This window comes from Amblyomma maculatum, chromosome 11 (assembly GCF_055883805.1).
Source record: "Amblyomma maculatum isolate TAMU_Amacu chromosome 11, ASM5588380v1, whole genome shotgun sequence".
NCBI classification, from domain to species: Eukaryota; Metazoa; Arthropoda; class Arachnida; order Ixodida; family Ixodidae; genus Amblyomma; species Amblyomma maculatum.
The window spans coordinates 58,500,932-58,521,971 of NC_139354.1; the positions used below are offsets into that span (position 1 = coordinate 58,500,932).

Here is a 21,040-nt window from a genome sequence, read left to right on the forward strand (position 1 = left end):
TCACGTGCGTCCGGCAACAAAGCAAAAGAAGGAAGACCTTACAGGAAGCTATTCAGTGATGTGCTGATTCTTCCGTAAACCTAAAGGAAAAAAGTATTTCATATTGCTCCTTCAGATTTTTCCTAATGTTTCTCTATTTTCTGTTGTGCTACGCCGATAATGACTTCCATGGAAGATTACCAAACATACGTGGTTTGGCTTCTCACTGAGAATCACGATGGCACCTATCATCCAATGCCAAATCAGGCAGTATCTAGGCAATGGGATCACAGTTTTCCCTGTGGGAGTATTTGATTGTCTCGCTATCGTGTTCTCTGGCGTTATGTTGAGACTCTATATTTATGACAACTTAAACAGCCATGCTTTACCACTGCCTCTACTGGCTCGCATTCCTGCTTGATGCGCGAGTTGGAAGCATCGGTTCACTGTATGCATCCAAGAATAGTTTTCCGGACATTCTAATAGCCAAAGCTACCAAGCTGATTCCAAGACATTTCTGCTTCAGTTTTCTCGCAGCCCTGTCAACAACATATCTTGAGCAATTCGCTACGTATCTTGAATACAGGTGTTTTGGGGCTCAGACTCTTTTCCGCAAATGCAAACTTTCAAGTACGAAGCGCTTCAACAATCATCTCTACCTCCATGCATTCATTGATTTCTTTCTGAAAATGTCTGTTCGATACTAATTACGCAATACAAATATATCAGCTTCTTTTCTGCCACTCTTGGTCTATGTACCTGCCCTTTGTTTCTATCATTCTTACTTTGGTCCCAGCGATGCCGAGTCTTCCCGCGCAGCCGTATACGATCGCACAACGTTTGTACTGGCTACAGTAGCACACCAGGAAGAAGAGTTACGTTCAGAGCTGCGCTCAGTCCCCATTGCTGAAGCTTCGCCGCATTTACCCGTCAGGGCACCTGCTTGCAAAAATAGCTACATCACTTATCGATAAACGGGAAAACGTTTCAACAGGGATCATTTCCAAAATCGTTTGACTGTTTCCTTTGGATCACAGTAGCCGTAGACTATTCAAATTTACTTCTCACGCAATATGGGAACTCCCATTCTAATGCACGCCATAGCAGAGGGTGTATCTATTTACTTCATAGCACCGCCCTTCCCTTCTATGTCCATCATGTCGGCACGGTGCCCATCGCCTCAGTACCCATCTGTGCTGGAAGTGTATTGTCAGAGACAATTTTTTGTCACAGTCAACATTTGACACCACGCATTAGAAACACCATTATTTCAACCGCCTTAAGGAATTTTTTGATAAAGGAGATGATTTGGGTCTTTGAGTTGCGATGTGGCATACACGCATACAAAACTAAGAAAGGCCAAGTGCGTTAGCCTTTCTTCCTTGTGCACTCAAAGCTCTCTCCACGCTTCTTTAAAACGACATTTCTGTTTCTCAGCATCTATGTGTTCTAAAAAAGCATTGACCAAAGCTTCCGCTAAGGCACAGTGCCACGCAGTAGCCTTCTGACTTCGGAGTGTTGCGACGTCCTATGAACATTCGACGCAGGAGGAAGCCTTAAAGGATGAAGAGATTTGGCCTCAAAATCTTGTTGATCACTTTTGATTAGCTTGTATCTTCTTTCAGAAACATTTGTAGTTTTTCGTATCGCCACGAAGTGGGTAGGGTCCACTAGGCATGAAATCATGAGTCTCACTAGCATGCAAAAAGGAAAGACACGACCGAACAGTTTTTTGGGATGTCTCGCATTCCATATTTTGTTAAACGAATACAATAGGAGCATGCATAAATCAGTTTCAAACGTTTTCATTTTTGCACAAAATATTACATGCTTCGTGCATTTGTAGTGACCAAAAGTAATCACGGTAATCACTGGGCAAGCAGAAATAATAACCTACCTGAGTACACAGAGGCGACTATTCAATTTATACAAACCAATCACGTAATACAAAGTGGTTTACTTTATGAGATTTAACGTCCGAAAGCGATTCAGCATAGCCGTAGAGGATGGCTCCGAAAATTGGGACCACGTAGATTATTTACGTGCAATGAAATCGTCCAGGAAAAAGGCTCTTTGTTTCTCTCCCCCTTGGAAAAGGGCGGTCACTATCAGAATTCAATCCAGCGCCCTTGGGCATAGCTGTCGAGCGCCCCAGCCGCTCCACCACCACAGCGAGGTGCAACTATTATAAAACAGCACGCATCAGTTGAGCTGAACAATCAATTCTAAAAAAACGACACGGAACTAGGACACTGCAAACAGACCCAAGACTGCGTGCCTGTGCGCATAATTATGTTGCTAACCTAGGGTAACACAATGTGCAGAGAATTAAAGCTGCATATAAAATCTATGAGCGGAGCTATGAATTTGTGCTTTGGGTAAGAAAATAACAACGGCTAGGTAACGTAGCCTAATATAATATGAGAGAGACAAGAATATGCAGGAAAATTCTATCGGAACAATGGGTGCTAAACTCAAAGATTTGTAGGTCTTGCATTTTCAAGTGCAGCATGACATGATGTTTCCGAAATCACGTGCACGAGCATCTTCGACAACATATTTACCAAGCCAAGTCAAAAGAAGGACTAGTTATCGCAATTAGTCTGTTAATGGGACGCTCTTCTCGACGCTATCACCACCAATAAATGCAGAAAAAGTCATGAGAGAGTCGTGTTGAGCTTTTATAGATGAACATGAGTAGAATGGCCGGTATAAAAGCCCTCGTTTGCGAAGCACCAAGCTGCATTACGTGGGCTTAACGTATCGCCACTTTTGATAGGGCTTATAATTATCCCTCATGTTTGCATTTTTGTACCTATTTTATGCTTTATATGCTGGAGACTACATATTATCCCTATGTCCTACATGGTGCTCATAGAGCTTTTGTCCCTATACGTATGCATGTTCTTTTCGTTTTTGGGCAGCCTAACAGATCAAACCGCGAAGAAAAAAAAGCTTTCAGGTTGTTTTCGGGTGTAAAACATATAGCACAAGTTCTTGTTTCAACAAAAGGCTTTCACAGTATATGCGATTATATGTATAATCTGCCACCCCAGATTTCACTAAATTCGATATAAATCAATTTCTCCTATTTTTATACCAGGTAAATCTAAAGTATATGACTGTGTCGAAACCAGGTGTAAGAATTGTGCTGCGTGCGGTGGAAGTTCCTACGGTAAGATGGCTTCTGATGTATGATTTAAGTTTTGTTTGCTATTTCTTGCTCTTGAAATTGTTTTTAGTTCAAGAAATTTTTCAGTCGGTCGAAGAGGAGAAATTTCTGGAGTATGTTGAAGACGACAAGATTGATGGATTTTTCACACTCCTGAAGCTGAAAAATTATGTTACATCAAACGCTGCAAAATACGGCAACTATGACTTAGTATATCTTGTGACAGGGTGCGTAATGTTTGCTGGTTAAATCAAATTAATTTATTTTCACTCTTACACATTTTTGTGCCATTTTTTCAGCTTAGATATGGGTACAAAGATGATTAATGGATGGAACTCCCAGCAACGTGGTAAGCATCTTTGAGTAACGCCGGCAGAACGACATGGGGCAGCACAACTCTTACTGCAAAGAAAGAACAGTTTTATTACGTGTGAAAAAGCGGAGTGTTCTGTCTAATTTAATTTTTAGGACATTCTGCACTCGAACGTCCCCTCTGCTTGATCACTTTCCACTGAAGCCTCTCAAATAATCTCGTGAGCCTCCGTGGGTAAACGCATGCCTAAGCACAAAATCTACTGCTAATAAGCTATTTTAGTTCTGTATTCCTACCAAATGAAAGTATTAGTAGTAGTGAATTGTTATTTTATTGTGAAAATAATAAACCAAGAAGTGGAAAGATGTGCGCTAGCATCTGTATCTTATATCAAATCACTTGAAGTACCTGACCTGGGGCGGCGGAAACAATTGGATAGCGAGGAACAAAAAGCGGAGATGAAAGATATGAGCGCCAAGATAGGGAATACAAGAAAGCAGCATTTCAATTTCTCAAAAGCGCCTCTATCCTCTTAAGCCCCGCCAATCAGTGCTGGATGCTAAACGATAGGGGAATATAGACGCTTGGCTTGACTGCGAAGTACATTTTACACTGTAGCGAATGCTTCATACAAGTGAGCAACGTGTGTTGAAGTTTTACAGGTGATCGCAAAAAGTTTGCAACGAGTTCGCGTCTCTAGTCCAGAAAAATAGCTTTAATGTCAGTACGCAGCAGGGTCAAACCTCTAAGTGCGCTTAAGCTTGGTTACAACTGCTTGTAAACTGTGGAGCCTTCACCGCATCATGTCGCAGAATAGTGTCGGGCTTGTATCAAGAATGACCTTCTAGCCTCTGAGATTGCCGCTTCCACTATAAAGGTCTCGACTACCACTTTAGTCGGTCCGCTGTGCGTATTACGTGCAGTACTTTACCAGTGCAAGAGAACATGCAAGTAGCGAGGGCGCGATAGCCACCTGCCCATAAGACAATTTTCAGAGCCCTTTATCTCACAATTGAGATTCAAGACAACTGACATTCAAAATAATTTTGTGTCCCTTATCTTGCATGCCAGGTATGAACAACGCAAGTACGAAACGTCAATGCACGCCTAATATGGTTCCGTGTGTCCTCACGTCTGAGCTGTCAAAAAACTGACGAATGTTTAATCCTACCATTCCCGATTGTAACGAGTGATAGTTCCCCTACAGTAATTAGGCTTCCAAAGCCGTTTCGAGTTTAGTGCGCTCCCACGCTTGGTTAACATCGCCTTTAGCCCCCGTGTGTCTACGCCTTGCTCAGGTTTTTCAGCAGCCTTTCTATCGTGGTCGAAATTCCTTGCACTAACATCGCGCGGCACAAAGACGCTTCTCCTCACAGCGTTTCGGTGGAGGTGAAAAGCAAACGACTCTAGTCGCTGTCCGATGTCAGTGTACATTAAATATCCCCAGTTCAAAGATTATTCCAACGTCTTTTCTTTGTAGTGCGGCTCCGATATTTTAACGAAAAGTCTGAGATACTGCGATTTTCTTTCCAATAATCCATTTCCAATACTTTCCAGGCGGTACGCGCTTTCCTCATCTTTTTCCATTCTCGCGGGCTTATTGTAGCTTCCTGCTGACATCAAGCAGTAATGTATGGTCGTTTGCCTATCCGAAAATCCCAAATGATCAGGCATTCAAATTTTCTTTCTACAAATCAAATTGCCAGGCTTAACTGCTCCAGAATTCCAGTGTTACCTTCCCGTTGCTGGCAGTGTCCTCATCCAGATCCTCAATATGTTTAGGCATTTCGCCCAATAAAACTATCTCGGCCCCGTCTTCATTGCATTTGATATCTTAATTGAGTCATTTAACTAGATCCCTGTTTTCCTGCTTACATTTGTTCCTTGTCCATAAATAGGCGACCCTAGCCATACATATTTATCTGCTGTGCTTCCTACAACCAGACATGGTCTTTGCAAAATGGTTGTACCCTTTGCCAATTAATCCTTTGGTGTATCAGCATACCAACCCTTCACCCATATTCTCCGTTGTTGTTCTGTTGTCTTCACCAAGCCTAGCCTTCTATACCCGGCAGTTCTTCTAGGTCTCTGAGGTATATCTCGAGCATAGCATACACACCAAATTCATTATAATATAAATTTTAATTCTATTTCTAACTACTTTCCTCTCCTTCTGCCGCCTTTCATGTTTATATAATGGATAGTGGAGTTAAATGTATTTTTCTTAGCTTTCTTCCTACGTCTACTTTTGGTCAGCTGGGTGGGAATGTTCACAGCAGCGCCCTATGCCTGGAACGTTCACGGACCCAGTAAAAAGCTGCAGCACGACCTGCCAGCGCCACGCGAAATCAGCCCCCCCCCCCCCCCCCCCCCTTTTCCCTGCAAGGAATTATATCTCGCTTAAATTACTTACCAGGGCCTGCTCTACGTACTTCCATGTTGTTATCAGTTACCTTGAAATGCATCTCTCGGCTTCATTCTCTACTTTGCGGGTCGACTCTGGTCACTACCATTTCAATCTCTGGGTTCCTTCCGAGCAGCTGTGGTACTGTGTGTACTACAATATGCACCCTTGGAGCTACTGCCCGCAGACTTTCCACTACTTGTGTCAACCGCTCCGCTGCTCTCTCCCTATCAACGTTCAAAATATCATTTAATCCTGCTACTACCATTACCATGCTTCGATCTTCACAGTTCTCCTACAGTTTGTCTTTCGTAATCTGTAGCACGTGACCTAACGCCTTTGCGGGAAACACCCCGATCCCAACTAGGCTATCTTCTTTCAACCTATAGCTAATAGTTCGGCGGCACCTTTTAAGGTTTGAGTCACCGCCGATTAACACCAGATGGCTACGTTTTCTCTCCCTCTCTTCCTCAAAAACCTGTCATTCATTCCCACAGCGCCCTCTGGCGTCCCCTATTGCAAAAACCAGTGCCACTGGGTGCTAGCGCCCCAGCGCCATACCTGATTATGGTCCCGGTATGACGCTGAAAAGTGGGCGCACTGGGACGCGGCATACTGGGACGCTCCGCACTGGCGGCCCTGTTCGCCCAGAGAAAAAAAGGTGTGGGATAAAAATTAAATAGTAAAAAGTAACGAAAGAAGTTAGGTACATAAAAAAACCTAAAAAAGAAAAAAAAAGAAAAAAAAAACTATTGCACGAAGCACGCCTCGAACTAAGTCCCTAGGCACATATAAATAACTAGTTCAGCACGCTAACCACTCGGCCACGCCGATTTTTTTTTCTTTATTGCCTGTTTTGAGTTCACATCAATTCAAAAAAGATCCACGATAATGGTTAAACTCGCAACAACCAGACTTCGGCTGTCACGAAAGGTTTAAAATTTTTTGAGGACAGCCAGTTCATCGAGCACACTGATCCAGTCAGGTGGATCAGAAAGCACCCGATACGTTTCTCTAAGGAGCAGCACACTCTCGATAAAGTTCTCGCGTACAGAACGCGTGTTGACATCTGCATGTTGCACTTGCATCCTTGTTTTCCACAGGCTGTGGAGGCTCAGGACCATGACTAAATCCAAAGGAATACCCTCCCTCTCGACTGGAAGGAACCGTATGCCATACGGATCTAACGGAAGGTCTTTCTTTAGTGTTCTCTGGAGAACATCACAGTGAAAGACTGGGTCCCAGCAATCCAGAAAGACGTGCTCGATTGTCTCTGGTTTTTTGCAAAAGAGACAGTCTGTTGTCCAGGGAACGAATAAGCCTCTTTCATGTAACCAGGTTTTAACAGGTAATGTGTTGGAATGTAGCTTAAAGAAGAACGTTTTAACTGAAGGCCTAACTGGCATCTTTTTAGATAACTGGATCTTCGTGAAACATTTCAGCATTTTATGTCATGAGCCGAATTTATAATGTTGGGACTTCATGTTTCGCAGTCTACAGGCCATTGCTACCGCTCTAACAATTGCAACTTCTTGATCATTTTAGCTTGCTGTCTGCTCTCATGACTTGCAACTAATGTTCTGGGGGCCTATGCGCGCTATTTTGTGCACTGGAATCATTTTAACATGTGGAGTTTGACATCGCTGGCAAATTTACCAACGCCGGCTCTTGCGTGGTGCTATGCTACCATGGGCGTAATTTTCGCTGAACACGGAGCTTTAGTAGCAGCCTTCAAGGAAAAAAGTGCGACCAAGCTTCAATACCTGCAAGCGCCGCAGCGATGACCCTAATTGCGTGTAACTAAACCTTATTTGCACGAAAACATTGCGGGAAGCGTCGCGATGACTGAAGGCTCGGCTGCTTTATACGCAGAGTAAAAAGGAGCGCAAAAGCTTGGGAAACACGCCAAATATTATGTATTACAAGCGCTGTTCAGTTCAGTTCAGTTCAGTCGTTCAGTCGTGTCCGACTCTTCGTGACCCTATTGACCATGTCACGCCACGCTTTCCGGTCTCTCACTATCTTCCTAACATCACATAACTTCATCTGCAGTGCCTCGAGGATGCCATCTAACCATCGCGTTCGCTGCCTACCCCTTCTCCGGCGACCCTCAACCTTTCCCAACATCAAATCTTTCTCCAGCGACTCCTCTCTTCTCATCAGATGACCAAAGTAGCTGAGCTTTAACTTTAGAATTTGACCCTCCAATGAGCAGTCAGGGTTTATGGTCGACAATATTGACTGATTTGATCTTCTGGCAGTCCAAGGAACTCGCAAGAGTCTTCGCCAGCACCACAATTCAAACGCGTCTATTCTTCGGCGGTCAGCCTTTTTCACAGTCCAACTCTCGCATCCATACATCACAACTGGAACGACCATAGCACGAGTTATACGGATCTTGGTTGGCAGACTAATGTCTCTGCTCTTTATTAGGCGGTCAAGGCTAACCATTGCTCTCTTTCCCAGAAGCAGGTGTCTCCTAATTTCATGGCTGCAGTCTCCTTCCGAGGTAATCTTGGAGCCCAAGAAGAGAAAATCTGTCACAGCTTCCACTTCTTGTCCCTTGATGCTCCAGGACTTGATAGGGTAAAACGCCATGATCTTTGTCTTTTTAATGTTCAGTTTAAGCCCAAACTTCTCACTCTCTTCTTGTACGCGCATCAGAAGTCTCTTGAGTTCCGCTTCACTTTCTGCCATTAAAGTGGTATCATCCGCATATCTAAGGTTGTTGATACGTTTTTCAGCAATCTTCACTCCAGCTGAACATTCGTCCAGACCAGCCTTCCTCATGATGCACTCTGCATATAGGTTAAATAGGCAGGGCGACAGTATGCAGCCTTGCCTCACTCCTTTCTCAATCGGAAACCAATCAGTAAGACCATGCCCAGTTCTGACTGTGGCCTCTTGCCCTTTACACAGCTTCCTAAGGAGACAGATGAGGTGAATTGGAACTCCCATCTCTTGGAGAGCTTGGCACAATCTGCTGTGATCTACGCAGTCAAACGCTTTCGCATAATCAATAAAGCAGAAGTAGATGGGTTTCTGGAACTCTAGCTTTTTCCATAATCCAGCGAAGGTTGGCAACTTGGTCTCTAGTTCCTCTGCCCTTGCGAAACCCCGCTTGCACGTCCGGAAGCTCCCGATCCACATACTGCTGCAGCCTACCTTGGAGGATTTTCAACATCACCTTGCTAGCATGCGAAATAAGCGCGATCGTGCGGTAGCTGGAACAATCTTTGGCACTGCCTTTCTTTGGAATGGGGATGTAAACTGACCTCCTCCAATCCTGTGGCCACTGCAGGGTTGTCCAAATCTTCTGACATAATGTATGCAGAATGTTAACAGCGTCATGGTTGAGGTTTTGAAGCAACTCAGCTGGAATGCCATCAATTCCGCTAGCTTTGTTCTTAGCAAGGCTGGCTAAGACCCATTCAACTTCACTCTTCAGGATGCCGGGCTCGAGATCAGTGATCACAACCGTCTTATGTTGGGTTTGCACATTCGGGTCCTTCTTGTACAGTTCTTCTGTGTATTCCTGCCACCTCTTCCTTATCTCTGCGGCTTCAGGGATGTCCTTGCCTCGTTTGTCCTTTATCACGCCCAGCTTAGCACAGAAGCTTCCTTTGATATCTTTGATTGTCTTATACAGAGCTCTTGTGTTCCTTAATTGGCTGTTGTCCTCAACTGCTTGGCACTGTATGTTCAGAAAGGCATTCTTATCTCTCCTTGCTATTTTCTGAAAATCCGCATTGAGAACCTTGTATCTTTCTCTTTCCCCCATAACTTTTGCCATCCTCCTTTCCTCGGCTATTTGCAAAGCCTCTTCAGATAACCAGTTTGCTTTCTTGCATTTCTTTTGCTTTGGAACTACCTTAGTAGCAACTTCTTGTATTATATCACGAACATCAGTCCACATCTCTTCGAGCTCTTTGTCTTCTAGATCTAATTCTTGAAATCGATTCCTCACTTCTACAGCATATTCTAATGGAATTTGATCCACATTATACTTAATGGCCTTCTAGTTTTCTGCGTTTTCCCCAGGCCTTGTTTTTACTGCTTGTATAGCGCTTCTCCATCTCTGTCGGCAAATATTATATTCGATCTGATTCCTGTACAGACCGTCCGGTGAAGTCCATGTGTACAGGCGCCTCTTGTGCTGTTGAAAATGAGTGTTCGCTATGGTCAGGTTGTTTTCTTGACAAAACTCTACTAGCCTCTGCCCAGCTTCATTTGGCTGACCAAGACCGAACTTGCCTGTAATTCCGGATATTTCTTCACTCCCTACCTTAGCATTCCAGTCTCCTATGAGAAAAACGACGTCTGATGATGGGGTGCGGTCTAAAAGGCATTGTAGGTCCGCATAAAATCTCTCAACGTCAGCTTCTTCAGCAGTAGTGGTCGGTGCATAGACTTGGATAACTGTTATGTTGAAAGGGTGACCTTGGATCCGAAGTGAAATCATTCGGTCGTTTTTGGGGTTGTACCCTAGCACTGCTTTGCCCATTCTTCTGTTTACTATGAGAGCGACCCCATTCCTTCTCTTGGATTCGTGCCCACAATAAAAGACATAATGGTCGCCGGAGTTAAATTCTCCCATTCCGGTCCACTTGAGCTCGCTGATACCCAAGATATCAATGTTAAATCTGTCCATTTCTCGCTTGACGACATCCAGTTTACCTTGCGTCATAGATCTTACATTCCATGTTGCGATGTGATACATCTCCTTACAACATCGGACTTTCCGGTCGCTTCCCGACACATCCACAACTGAGCGTCCTTTTGGCTTTAGCCCAGCCGCTTCATTCGTCCTGTAGCTACAAGGAATCGCCCTTTGTTCATCCCCAGTAACATGTGGGACGCCTTCCAACCTGGGGGGCTCATCTTCCGGCGCCATATCATTAATGGTATTGTGACTGGCCATAGGGTTTTCTTGGCAGGAAATACTGGAGTGGGTTGCCATTACCTTCTCCAGTGAATCACATTTTGTCAGAACTCTCTGCCGTGACCTGTCTATCTTGGGTGGTCCTACACAGCAGAGCTCACGAATTCATCGAGTTTCGCAAGCCCCTCCGCCACGACAAGGCAGTGACGCATGTATGTTGGTGCTTTTTCTCTCATGGGCCCATCGCTCGGTGAACTACTCTCTTTCTGGTTTTAGTTTTTAATCCTGCTGTTTATACTGGGCCGTGGTGCAGGCTACGCTCGCCTGCGATGGAGCCCGCATTGAACATTTTGGCAGTAATCATTGTGTTAGAGTGCCCTTAAGATCAGCTGTGAACTTGGTTATGCATGGTAGCCCACATTATTCAATTCCAGCTTTAGTTGTGCGTTAATCGTCAGTGTGTCATGAGATCGAGGCGCGGCGGTCGTTTTCTCTCTCGAAACACTCGAAACGACCTATCGAAACATGGGAACTCTAGAAAAAAGATAGTGGCTTTGTTTTCTTACAAATGGGCATCGACTTCGCAGCAACAAGCGCTTGCTTGAACCATATTTTTCATATGCCCCCCGATGGTCGATTGAAAGTACGCTGTTGCTCTGTTGGCCCCTGAGGGATGCTACTCCGGCTGACGCCGCAGGCCTCACCGGCTATACTGGGGCACTGGAACCAGTGCGGCCCCAGCGCACATACAGCGCTTCTCCCAGTGCGTCGCGTATGCCAGCGACACACCCAGCGTCAAAAGTCTAATCCCAACGTTTTTCTCCCATCGCACCAGTGCAGCCAGTGTCTTCCCGTTACTGCTCCACTGAATATCGCAGACCTCCAGCGTGCCCAGCAGATCCAGTGCAAAACCAGTGCGAACATCTTACTGGTTTCGCACTGGAGACGCTGGTTTTTGTAATAGGGATCGTTACACTAGACATAGGGAATTAAGAACGCGGAATTAGGAAATGCGTGACGCGGAAGGATGTCGGTTTGATTTCTGGATGCGTCATTCTTCACTGACACAAGTTGCCTTCAGGTGCGGCCAACCAAATGCCGATACCTTCAAAATGAAATGCTGGAACCAGCCACCGGCCGGCGGCTCGTTCCGGGTGACGAGCCGTACTGAACGTCGCATGTGCGTCGTTGTAGTGTTCTATATGCTACGTGACCTGGGGTATTTGCGTGTCCATAAGTATATGATTTTTGGTTTACGGTTTGAAGAAGCTCCCTTTCTTTTAGTCTATCTCGTTCGCGTTCAGCGTGGAAAGGGGAGCTTTAGTCTGGGTGACTAAGCTCGAATCATGCAAATTACAGCGGTTATTTACCAGTAGTTTTCCGAAGGAATTCGCGTTCAGCGCATCGTTCAGATTTATTATTACTGCACACGCTTATTGTTTATGAAATAATAATTTCTTCAATGCAATATTCATCGTTTCCTTAATATATTTTTCACCTTTCAACCTAAAAATTGCAGTGGATTACGTACAAATAAACAATTCGTGAAAATTAGGGAAGGGAAAATTAAAGAGTAGTCAGCAGTCATTGAATTGCAAAGGTCAGCTTACTCACTCTATTTAATCGCCAACTCCGGTCCACTCACGCGCTCAGCCATAGCGTTCTTAATGGTTGTGACCTGGCGTATTTATCTGTAGATAGCTGATACAAAATTTCGCATGATCATAACCAGTAAGCTATTTGCTTATGTACTGGCTAGAAACGTGTAGTTTTCGTAACGTCATTAATCATTCGCATGCGCCCTTTATCAAAAACGAACACCAAGAATTTCGTCTTTTAGTTACGACGTACTCACTATTCTTCTCTTCACGAGCTCTTAAACAATGTTTCAGTTGCAAGGGACGTTTTATTAAGACTCTAATGTTTGGCTCTTGAACGCACGATGCAAGAGCTTCTTTCCTTGGTCTCGAAGATGAATGCAATTGCCTGGACCGCTTCTTTTTATTGCTGTTAGGAAGTCATCTTCCTCTATAAGAGCACCGACATCACGGAAGAGAAATTCTTTCTGATAGCAAAAGGGAACTGGTAATTAATGGACGCTTGACGATAGGTTACGATGCCTAATTGCTATAACTAAGCTTAGCGCAGCGCATTGTCCGTTGGTATAAACTTATACCAACGGTAAAACTTGGAGGCTGAGCAAGAGAGTTCTACTTAAGTTGAGGACAACCCAGTGGGCTATGGAAAGAAAAATGGTAGGGGTAACATTAAGAGATAGGAAGCGTGCAGAATGGGTCAGAGAAATAACTCAAGTTACCGACATTCTAGTGGAAATTAAGAAGAAGAAATGGACATGGGCAGGACATGTAGTGCGAAGAGAGGATAACCGATGGTCGCTTAGGGTAACAAATTGGATTCCAAGGGAAGGAAAGCGTAGCAGGGGGCGGCAGAAAGTTAGGTGGGCGATGAGATTAAGAAGATCGCAGGGGTCAAGTGGATGCAGCTAGCACAGAACCGGGTTAAGTGGAGAAATATAGGAGAAGCCTTCGCCCTGCAGTGGGTATAGTCAGGCTGCTGCTGCTGCTGCTGCTGATGATGATGATAAACTTATAAACTCAATTCTATTCAGTTTTCGCGACTAGACCTGGGGATCTTGCTTGCTTCTTTCTGGTGCTGAGAGCAAAATTTAATTAGTGAACCTTACAGAAATCACGGCTTGCACAATTTACACAATGACCTTTTCTACTTCGACCGTAAAAATATTTCTAATACCTTCTCCAATTACCGTGAATAACTGAGGGCTTTTGAACATGCCATATTAGGTTGATTCTATTTTAGAGCAGCAATTGTAGTGCTTGGACGGGATAACCGTGTTGGCGGCATCTGCTTTTCTCTGCGCTTGTTTGCTTCAACTAGGCATTCCTAACACTTACGGACCTGTGTATGGGTGGGAGGGTCGTCGTCAGGCAGAGAGGATCTGCATTCGGTTGCCAACTGTGCATAAGAGAACGTTAAAAATAAATATGTTTTTTTTTAAATAGTCACCATTATTACCCAAGTGATACAGCTAATTAGAAATACTGCACTTTTCCTGCTGTTATCATCAGTTTCGGCTTGACGCGCCACGTCAGCAGCCACTGGCAGCTGCGACTGCGATAGTGGATCTGCGGCACAAGTGTATAAAAGCGGAGTGCGATAATAACGGGGGGTTATTTCGTCGCTTGGGAGCACGGTGTCTGGACTGCTCTCTCGGACAGCGCTCCGGCGCGTGTGCGGCTACGCCCCCTTGCCTGGGCTAACACGACATGCTTAGGTTGGTCTGTTCTCTAATAATCATCAACGTTCAGATGAATGCGCCAAAAATGATTCATTCTAGTAGCTCCGAGAACCTTTACTTTTCCCTATTCGCACTTCACAGTGAAAGCTAAAACGATGGCTTATTGCTAAATTGTAATTATGGGCTAAATGCTTGAGTTCGCCATTTTAAACATCATATACGGTAAAATATATGGTTTAGTTAGCAATAAAACTCGCGCCTCTACTGATGTATGGCCACAAAAACCTTAATAGAAACTATTATGCTTCTGTACGCACCTTTATTTCAGGTATTGCTTTTATTGGTGGAGCCTGCCACAGTGAAAAAGTTGGCTTAGGTGAAGACTCTGCCTGGACGTTTGAGGGTGTGCGAGTCATGGCACACGAGCTCGGACATATGTAAGAGTGCTTGTTTCTGTTTCGAGGTTTTTTGATGAAATAACGCCAGCAAATTATGAAGTAAGCTGAATATATCAAGCTGGACATCTTTTTATGACATGAAAATAAAACTTTTAACCATGCTTTAAGGAAATAGAGACGCACAGCGGAATATATCATGTAAGTTTAGTATAAGACTAAAATATAGGGCATACCACAGATGGCCCACATCTCAACAGCCTAATATTTACTGCGTTGGACAGTTTAGCCTCGCTTTTAATTTAAACCATTGATTTTATAGGAATAAATATACAAACTTATATTACAGCATTTGTTACGTGGCAGACCGGGTAAAGAAACAGGCAGTGCAGTGTATTTACGCGAACATTTTCACTACATTGGCCTGTTTTTCGGAATTTAAATTAAGGACACGAAATTGCAATAAAAACGATTTTCTTCCTATCGCACTGTAATGCCGGCAAACACGTTCGGACAAGTGTACCGTGCGCGCTGACTGTAATGTTCGTAGCACATGACGCTGCTACTAATAACGTTCATAAAGGAGTCACCACATCACTAAAACTTCTTGCCCCATAACGAGCGCCGAATTTAATTCCGGCAGCATAATAAACAAGGTTAATGAATACAAATAAAGCTTAGTAAAGTGAATTTGCAAAGATAATTCAGGTGTTAATTTTTGTTTGGCATTATATACGCTTGCCAAAAATGCGCTCGATGTGGGTGGCTGCGGGAGGGCTTAAAACTGATACAATTAGGTCGACTGTTTTTTTAGGCCGTGGTAAATTAGGGAACGTTTTGCCCTGAAATGAATAAATAAAACTTTAAATAACGTACCCAAATGAAATATTACGTTTTCTGCAAAGTCACTAGAGAAAACAGCACGCCAGTTATTATGTACTTGGTTTCGAGTATCTCTAAACTGGAAGTTTCATTAATGTTTACTGAAATCAAGTGGAACAGGGCATCTTCAGCCCATTTTAGGCTTTTAATCACGTAAAAACCCCTTCAAAACGCACTTAATGTTTATGCCAGCTTATGACAATTCTAAATGAAATGAGATTGCACTTGTACAGATGCCAGGTGATGTTATGCTGAACAGCAATACAAACTTCTGCTCTGCTACGGATTACAGACATAATGATTTCACATACCGACAGGCCAATTCCTTCAATGCCTTGGAACTGAATTACGGTTCATTTTGATATATCAAGAACTTTATACTCGCAACCTAAACTAAATTGACGCATATCATCCCTACATTAAGGTCTTTCGATTATTGCACCCTTCTTTTCTGTAATTTTACAAAATTCAAATCCTTCATGTAGCACAAGGTAGGGTATAAGGGGCCGAAACTGAAGTTCCGGATTCGGTAGGAGAACTCTCACCTCTGATCAACAAAATGCAAATTTCAAGCAGGTCGATCGCATTGGTTACATAATTAGAGCAGTCTTCCAACATGGGGACGTGAAACGAAATATTTTATACCCAACTGTTTTTCTTATGTTGGTAAAATACTGATAGTAATTGTGCAACAGCACGGGGCTTATAGCTGCGCCATGCGCTTCTTACAAGACGGCGGCGTTAGAAGGAAATGCGCTTCAGTTCTGGGCCCCTAGGTTATGCCCACATTTCCTCTGCCTGGTCTAGTCCATCCGTTGGATGTTGACGAATGTACTCCGTCAAATCATGAGCGAACCTTCTCTTATTCTCTGATCATCACATCGCGTTCCCTGTTGGCCGAGGTCGGTAGACAAAGTGCCGACTCTTAATTGATCTGGCATCCAAAACCTGAAGAAGCCCGAGTGCCGTCGACATCATACGTCTAGCAGAGCTTGATTATTCGATTACCAAATTACATTGTTACTTTACAGCGTGTCCTTGAGTGCAATCCAGTCTGAGTAAGGTCTAGTAATTATTTCTTCTGCATGGGCTACCTTGCGTGGAATGTGAGAAATGGGGAAACAAAGTAAAGCTAACGCGCAAACCTAAGAAGTGTAAACGTTTCCCTTACATGCACCTAAATACTGAAGTAAGTGTGGAAAATTAAAATTGATTAAAATAGACAGACCTGTCCGCACCGTAAACGCATAAATACAGGCTTATGGAAGCACAGGATAGAGATCGCCCTTGAAACAAATATTCTACCCTCTAGGGCGCTTGGATAATTTATATATTGATACTGTAAGCATTCACAGGTTCATACTAGAGTGGACCATAAGGCAAACAGTCAAGAATAAAAGTGCTACGAAGATGGAAACGAGAATAAATAGAAGTGGAAGAGCGTAAAGGAAGCCATTCATAGTACAACAAAAAAAAATAGAGGAACGCGCAAAGCAAAGTTGTAATGAACAGCAGGATATTCATTGTCCCTCCTACTCCCAGAAAAAAAAGTAATAGTTTATTTTCAAATAAATCAACAGAATCAACATTCTCGGTTTATTCTAGTAGACAGTTTCATGCTTCAGTGGGAGAGGGAAAGAAGAAGTAATCAAAGGTGTCACAACGGCGATAAAAATCTTCCGATGCAGCTGTGATGATTAATTTTGTATGAATTTTGGAAGGATGGCGATATTTACTTCGTTTTATAAATGTTTATACGCCCATAATAAAAGAGAAAACGGAATTTTATGGCGGAGACACATCGTGCTGATATTGAAGTCGGAATGTTTGCTTGAATGCACAGCGCAGCGACGCTGCCGTACGTCGAGTATCTGGAATAAATAGTACGGGGTTTCATGCGCTGTATTCTCGCAAGTTTATTAACGACACACCATTGGTGTGGGGAGCATACGATGCCAGCATACCTAACTACTCTCTAAACAAGGGCTGTTAAAGCCGTTAGGTAGACATAAGGTAGTGCTTTAGCCAATTTCTGACGCAAGAAATTGAGCTGCCTGAATGCCATTGTGCATGTGTTATCAAAGTGACTAGCCCAGTGGAGCGTGCTTGTGAACGTCACACCTAAACATTTAATGTATTATCTTGTTATACAGTGCCCTTTGTATTGTATGTACATATGATCAGCATGCTTTTGTGAGTAAAGATGATGCATGCCATTTTGTTGACATTGTACTCCATATGCCATTTTTCACACCAATTCGAGATGATTAGCGAGAGGTTTAGTCTGATTTGATTGTCCAGGGATGGAACAGCTGTTTAAATGCAATCGTTTGCTAAAATACGCACTGTTATGTTAGGCTCCATACATTACGGGATATTGTTAATCCTGTAAAAGCAATGGGCCCAAAGCAGACCCCTGCTGAACACGAAAAAATCCCCTCAAGGCTGGCAGACTATGCATTGTTGACTGATACGAATTTCTTCAGAGAGAAAGATAAGATGATATCCATGCAACAGTATCTATGCCAATAAGTTCAAATTTTTCAATCATTTGACAGTGGGGGGAGGCACCTTGTTGATATATTGAAAAAATTACAAATATGCATGTGTTTGAGTCCTAAATTAATTGTTTTTGAAATACTGGCGTCCTTTACTGGCCCACTATGACACTTGTTGACATGCCTCGTAGTGCTTGCCAGGTTTTCCGGCAAGCATATTACGACTATGTGGACACGATTTGCACAGAATCTGATGGAAAGAAATAGTGCCGGCCGCATGCAAATGATCTATCATTATTCTGTTGGTACCCATTATCAGCCACTTTGAACTTGTAAACATTTGCTATCGTGATTGCCATTGGATTTGTGATAGCAAAATTCGAAAAATGTTTTGGGACGTTAAACACAAAAACAACTAAACCAAATTACGAAAAACGACTTGTTGGCGGAGCAAGATTCCTGCGACGGCCGATATAGTACCAGCGAGGATTTTGTTTGCTGGCCGAGAACTATTCAGGCTTGGTAAAGGTTGTCAAATATTCAGCACAGGAAGCATCGAATTCACCCCCGCGAGAGTGACATAGCTGGTTAGATCGGCCAATGCTTTGAACAACGACGGCGATAATGTTATGAAGAACGTTTAGTAGTAACCGAGTATAAGGAGTAACAATGTGAAACATGTACAAGAGAAACAGAACTAGTCACCTGTTTGAATAGACATGACATTTCTCCTAGACGGCAAGTAAAATGTTAGAATCGCCATATTTTATTTGTGAAGTAGGATTAGCACCTTAATGTTTTATTGTTTTTCGTTGATTTAGTAACTAAGGTACAACACAGGCTGAGGGCATTTATTTGAGCGCTTTCGTAAAACATTATTTAAGAACAAAATTTCAAATTATTTATTTGTAGAGGTTATTTGTATACGATCATTATAAGGGAATAATTTTTAATGTTGCACCATCTTTTCTCCTGTTCACAGAACCAGTTCAATGCGAGAACAGGCAATTCCAAAATACTATGTATTTAGCTGCTTTAATGCGGTGAACACATTGATTATGGATTGACTGATTGATTGATTGAAACACGCGTTTATTGAAAGCCCTGAATCGCAAGTCCTGAAGGAATGTGACTGACGGCACATCTCTTTTTCTCTTTAATGACGGTATTAGTGGTGTTAGTTGCGAAGCGGTGGATTAATGTCTCCGCGACCCTTGATAACTCCTCCAGCATATGGGGAATGGGACTCGCCTGTTCCTAGGCGCTCTCCTCTCTTCCATTGCGGAGGTGCTCAAGGGCCTTGTGCCGTCGCTTGCTCGCGATTTCCTTAAGGGTGGAGGGTTCCAACATGCAGGGTTTGGCACCCTCTGTCCTTTTGGCTAGAGATGAATAAAATTGCAGTGTTTCACTAAGTGTTTCAGATATATGGATAGATCCTTGGAAGTCAGCGGCGTTTCCTATTTAATCTGTATATGTAGCTTGTAACGGAAAGGGTAATGTGCAAGGTGCTTATAGACATCTACCATCGTGACAGCATAATAAAACAAACTTGCGCTCGGCTGCCACCACCTGCAATTTAACAAGAACGGTGTGTCGCCATTTTTACTAATGCGCCTGTCAGACTTTTGAATTTGCAATATAACGTGCCAGCAAATGCTTTCTGCTATGATATGAGTACCGCCGTGGACAGATCGCGTGACTCGGCTCAGATTTGCGCTGTCGGCTTCATTTTCAGAGGCATTATAGCTCATCCGGTTGTGATGACATAGCTCCTAAAGCACATTGGTCTTGTCAAAAACTTCGGTTGTGATAACCCTGCCGAGCCGAATGTAATACGGGGCACCCAGGAACTGCTTACGCAGCTTTTAAAACGTGTTTGCAAAGGCTCGCGCTGGCGCCCCCAAACTAAGAGCAGTTCACGGTAAACCTATTTTCTTTCAGTGCTGCCTTCGTGCAAGAACTACAAAACCTAGCTGGAGAGAGGGGGTCAGAGGTCAAAGAGAAGGGCTAGAGCAAGGACCCAGCATGGGCTGTATTCCCCCCCGCCACCCCCCCCCCCCCCCTCCCGGAGTGTAACCCTTAAATATTTAAGGCTAAGGCTCAGCTAGTGTTCATCTAATGTATGACAATCACTCACGTTTACATTTTCCCCTGATACAGTCTTGGATGCCCACATGACGGATATAGAAGCTCGTATTTCGACTCCAGGAACTGCTCTTGGAATGACAGCTACATCATGACCTACCTAAATCAGGACAGCAGAAGCATGAAGTTTTCGAACTGCTGCAACGATATGATCAGACGTCTGGTTAGGTTCGTGTTCTTACAGCATGTAAATAAGCATGCAAAGCCGTGTTTGTAATGGTATCTTGCGCTCGTGTGTGGATAAAATGATGGAAGGTACACTTGATCTGAATAATGCTTGTAATTGCTTTGAAAAGCGAAATTTTTTCAAACACTGTTTGACTACTTTTCTTCATTTTGAATGATGAGAAAATTACTTATATTTACTGTTCGGTTTTCTACGTAATATCCAGCTCTTATATTTTAAGGTGAAAGTCTTTTTAGGCTGATGGTGAAAACACCGCGTTCGCGAAATGCTTCCTCGACATCCCGCGAGAAGTGACTCCGGGACGTTGCAACAGGATATGACGTCGACATAATTTCTTCGTCGTTCTCGCCATGTATGGGAGAGCAGTTATGAGATGCTATTACCGACGAAGGAACGAAAGTAAAGCAAAAAAGTCGAACTTCGAAACACGCACATAAAGGGAGATGAGAAGAGCTAGAAAAAAGGAGTAAAATCAAGCTTCACCATTAAACATTTAACACTAAGCTGTATGCAATCCTGTAAATGTTTTGCCTCGCCGAGATAATGAACATTACTCAGTAGGGTGATAGTGAAGAAAACGAGTCACTTTGCGCGTTTCTGGAAATAATCTTTATATCTGGACTTCTTATTTTATGACAGTTTAATTGACCTTAATTCCGCGTGTAATAATCACTGTACACATAGTCCTTTTATTTTCCTGTGCTATATGCTAGTCTGTCTCTCATGGGGGATGTAAACTGCGAGTATATAGGGTAGCATGAATTGACAGAGCGAAGAAGCAAATACTCCGTGCAGATAGCATGCAGGGAGGCACGAGACAGCTGGTGAAGCGCGTACCCAGCAGTCACAAACAGGAGCCAACATCTTATCTTCCATGTGATCACTCGGTGTTTCCTCGCGTGGTTC

The 21,040-nt window shown here is 43.4% G+C and overlaps 1 protein-coding gene across 1 annotated transcript in view; it reads left to right on the top strand.

Moving 5' to 3' along the window:
* Window positions 1-21,040, top strand: part of LOC146173885 (venom metalloproteinase BumaMPs1-like) — a 51,757-nt gene that overhangs the window by 16,610 nt on the left and 14,107 nt on the right. Inside the window, exons 7-11 of the mRNA XM_084585289.1 lie at window positions 3,083-3,154; window positions 3,239-3,378; window positions 3,451-3,500; window positions 14,356-14,464; window positions 19,963-20,115. Of these exons, the coding sequence (XP_084441415.1) occupies window positions 3,083-3,154; window positions 3,239-3,378; window positions 3,451-3,500; window positions 14,356-14,464; window positions 19,963-20,115 (524 nt within the window). The remainder of the gene's footprint in view (window positions 1-3,082; window positions 3,155-3,238; window positions 3,379-3,450; window positions 3,501-14,355; window positions 14,465-19,962; window positions 20,116-21,040) is intronic.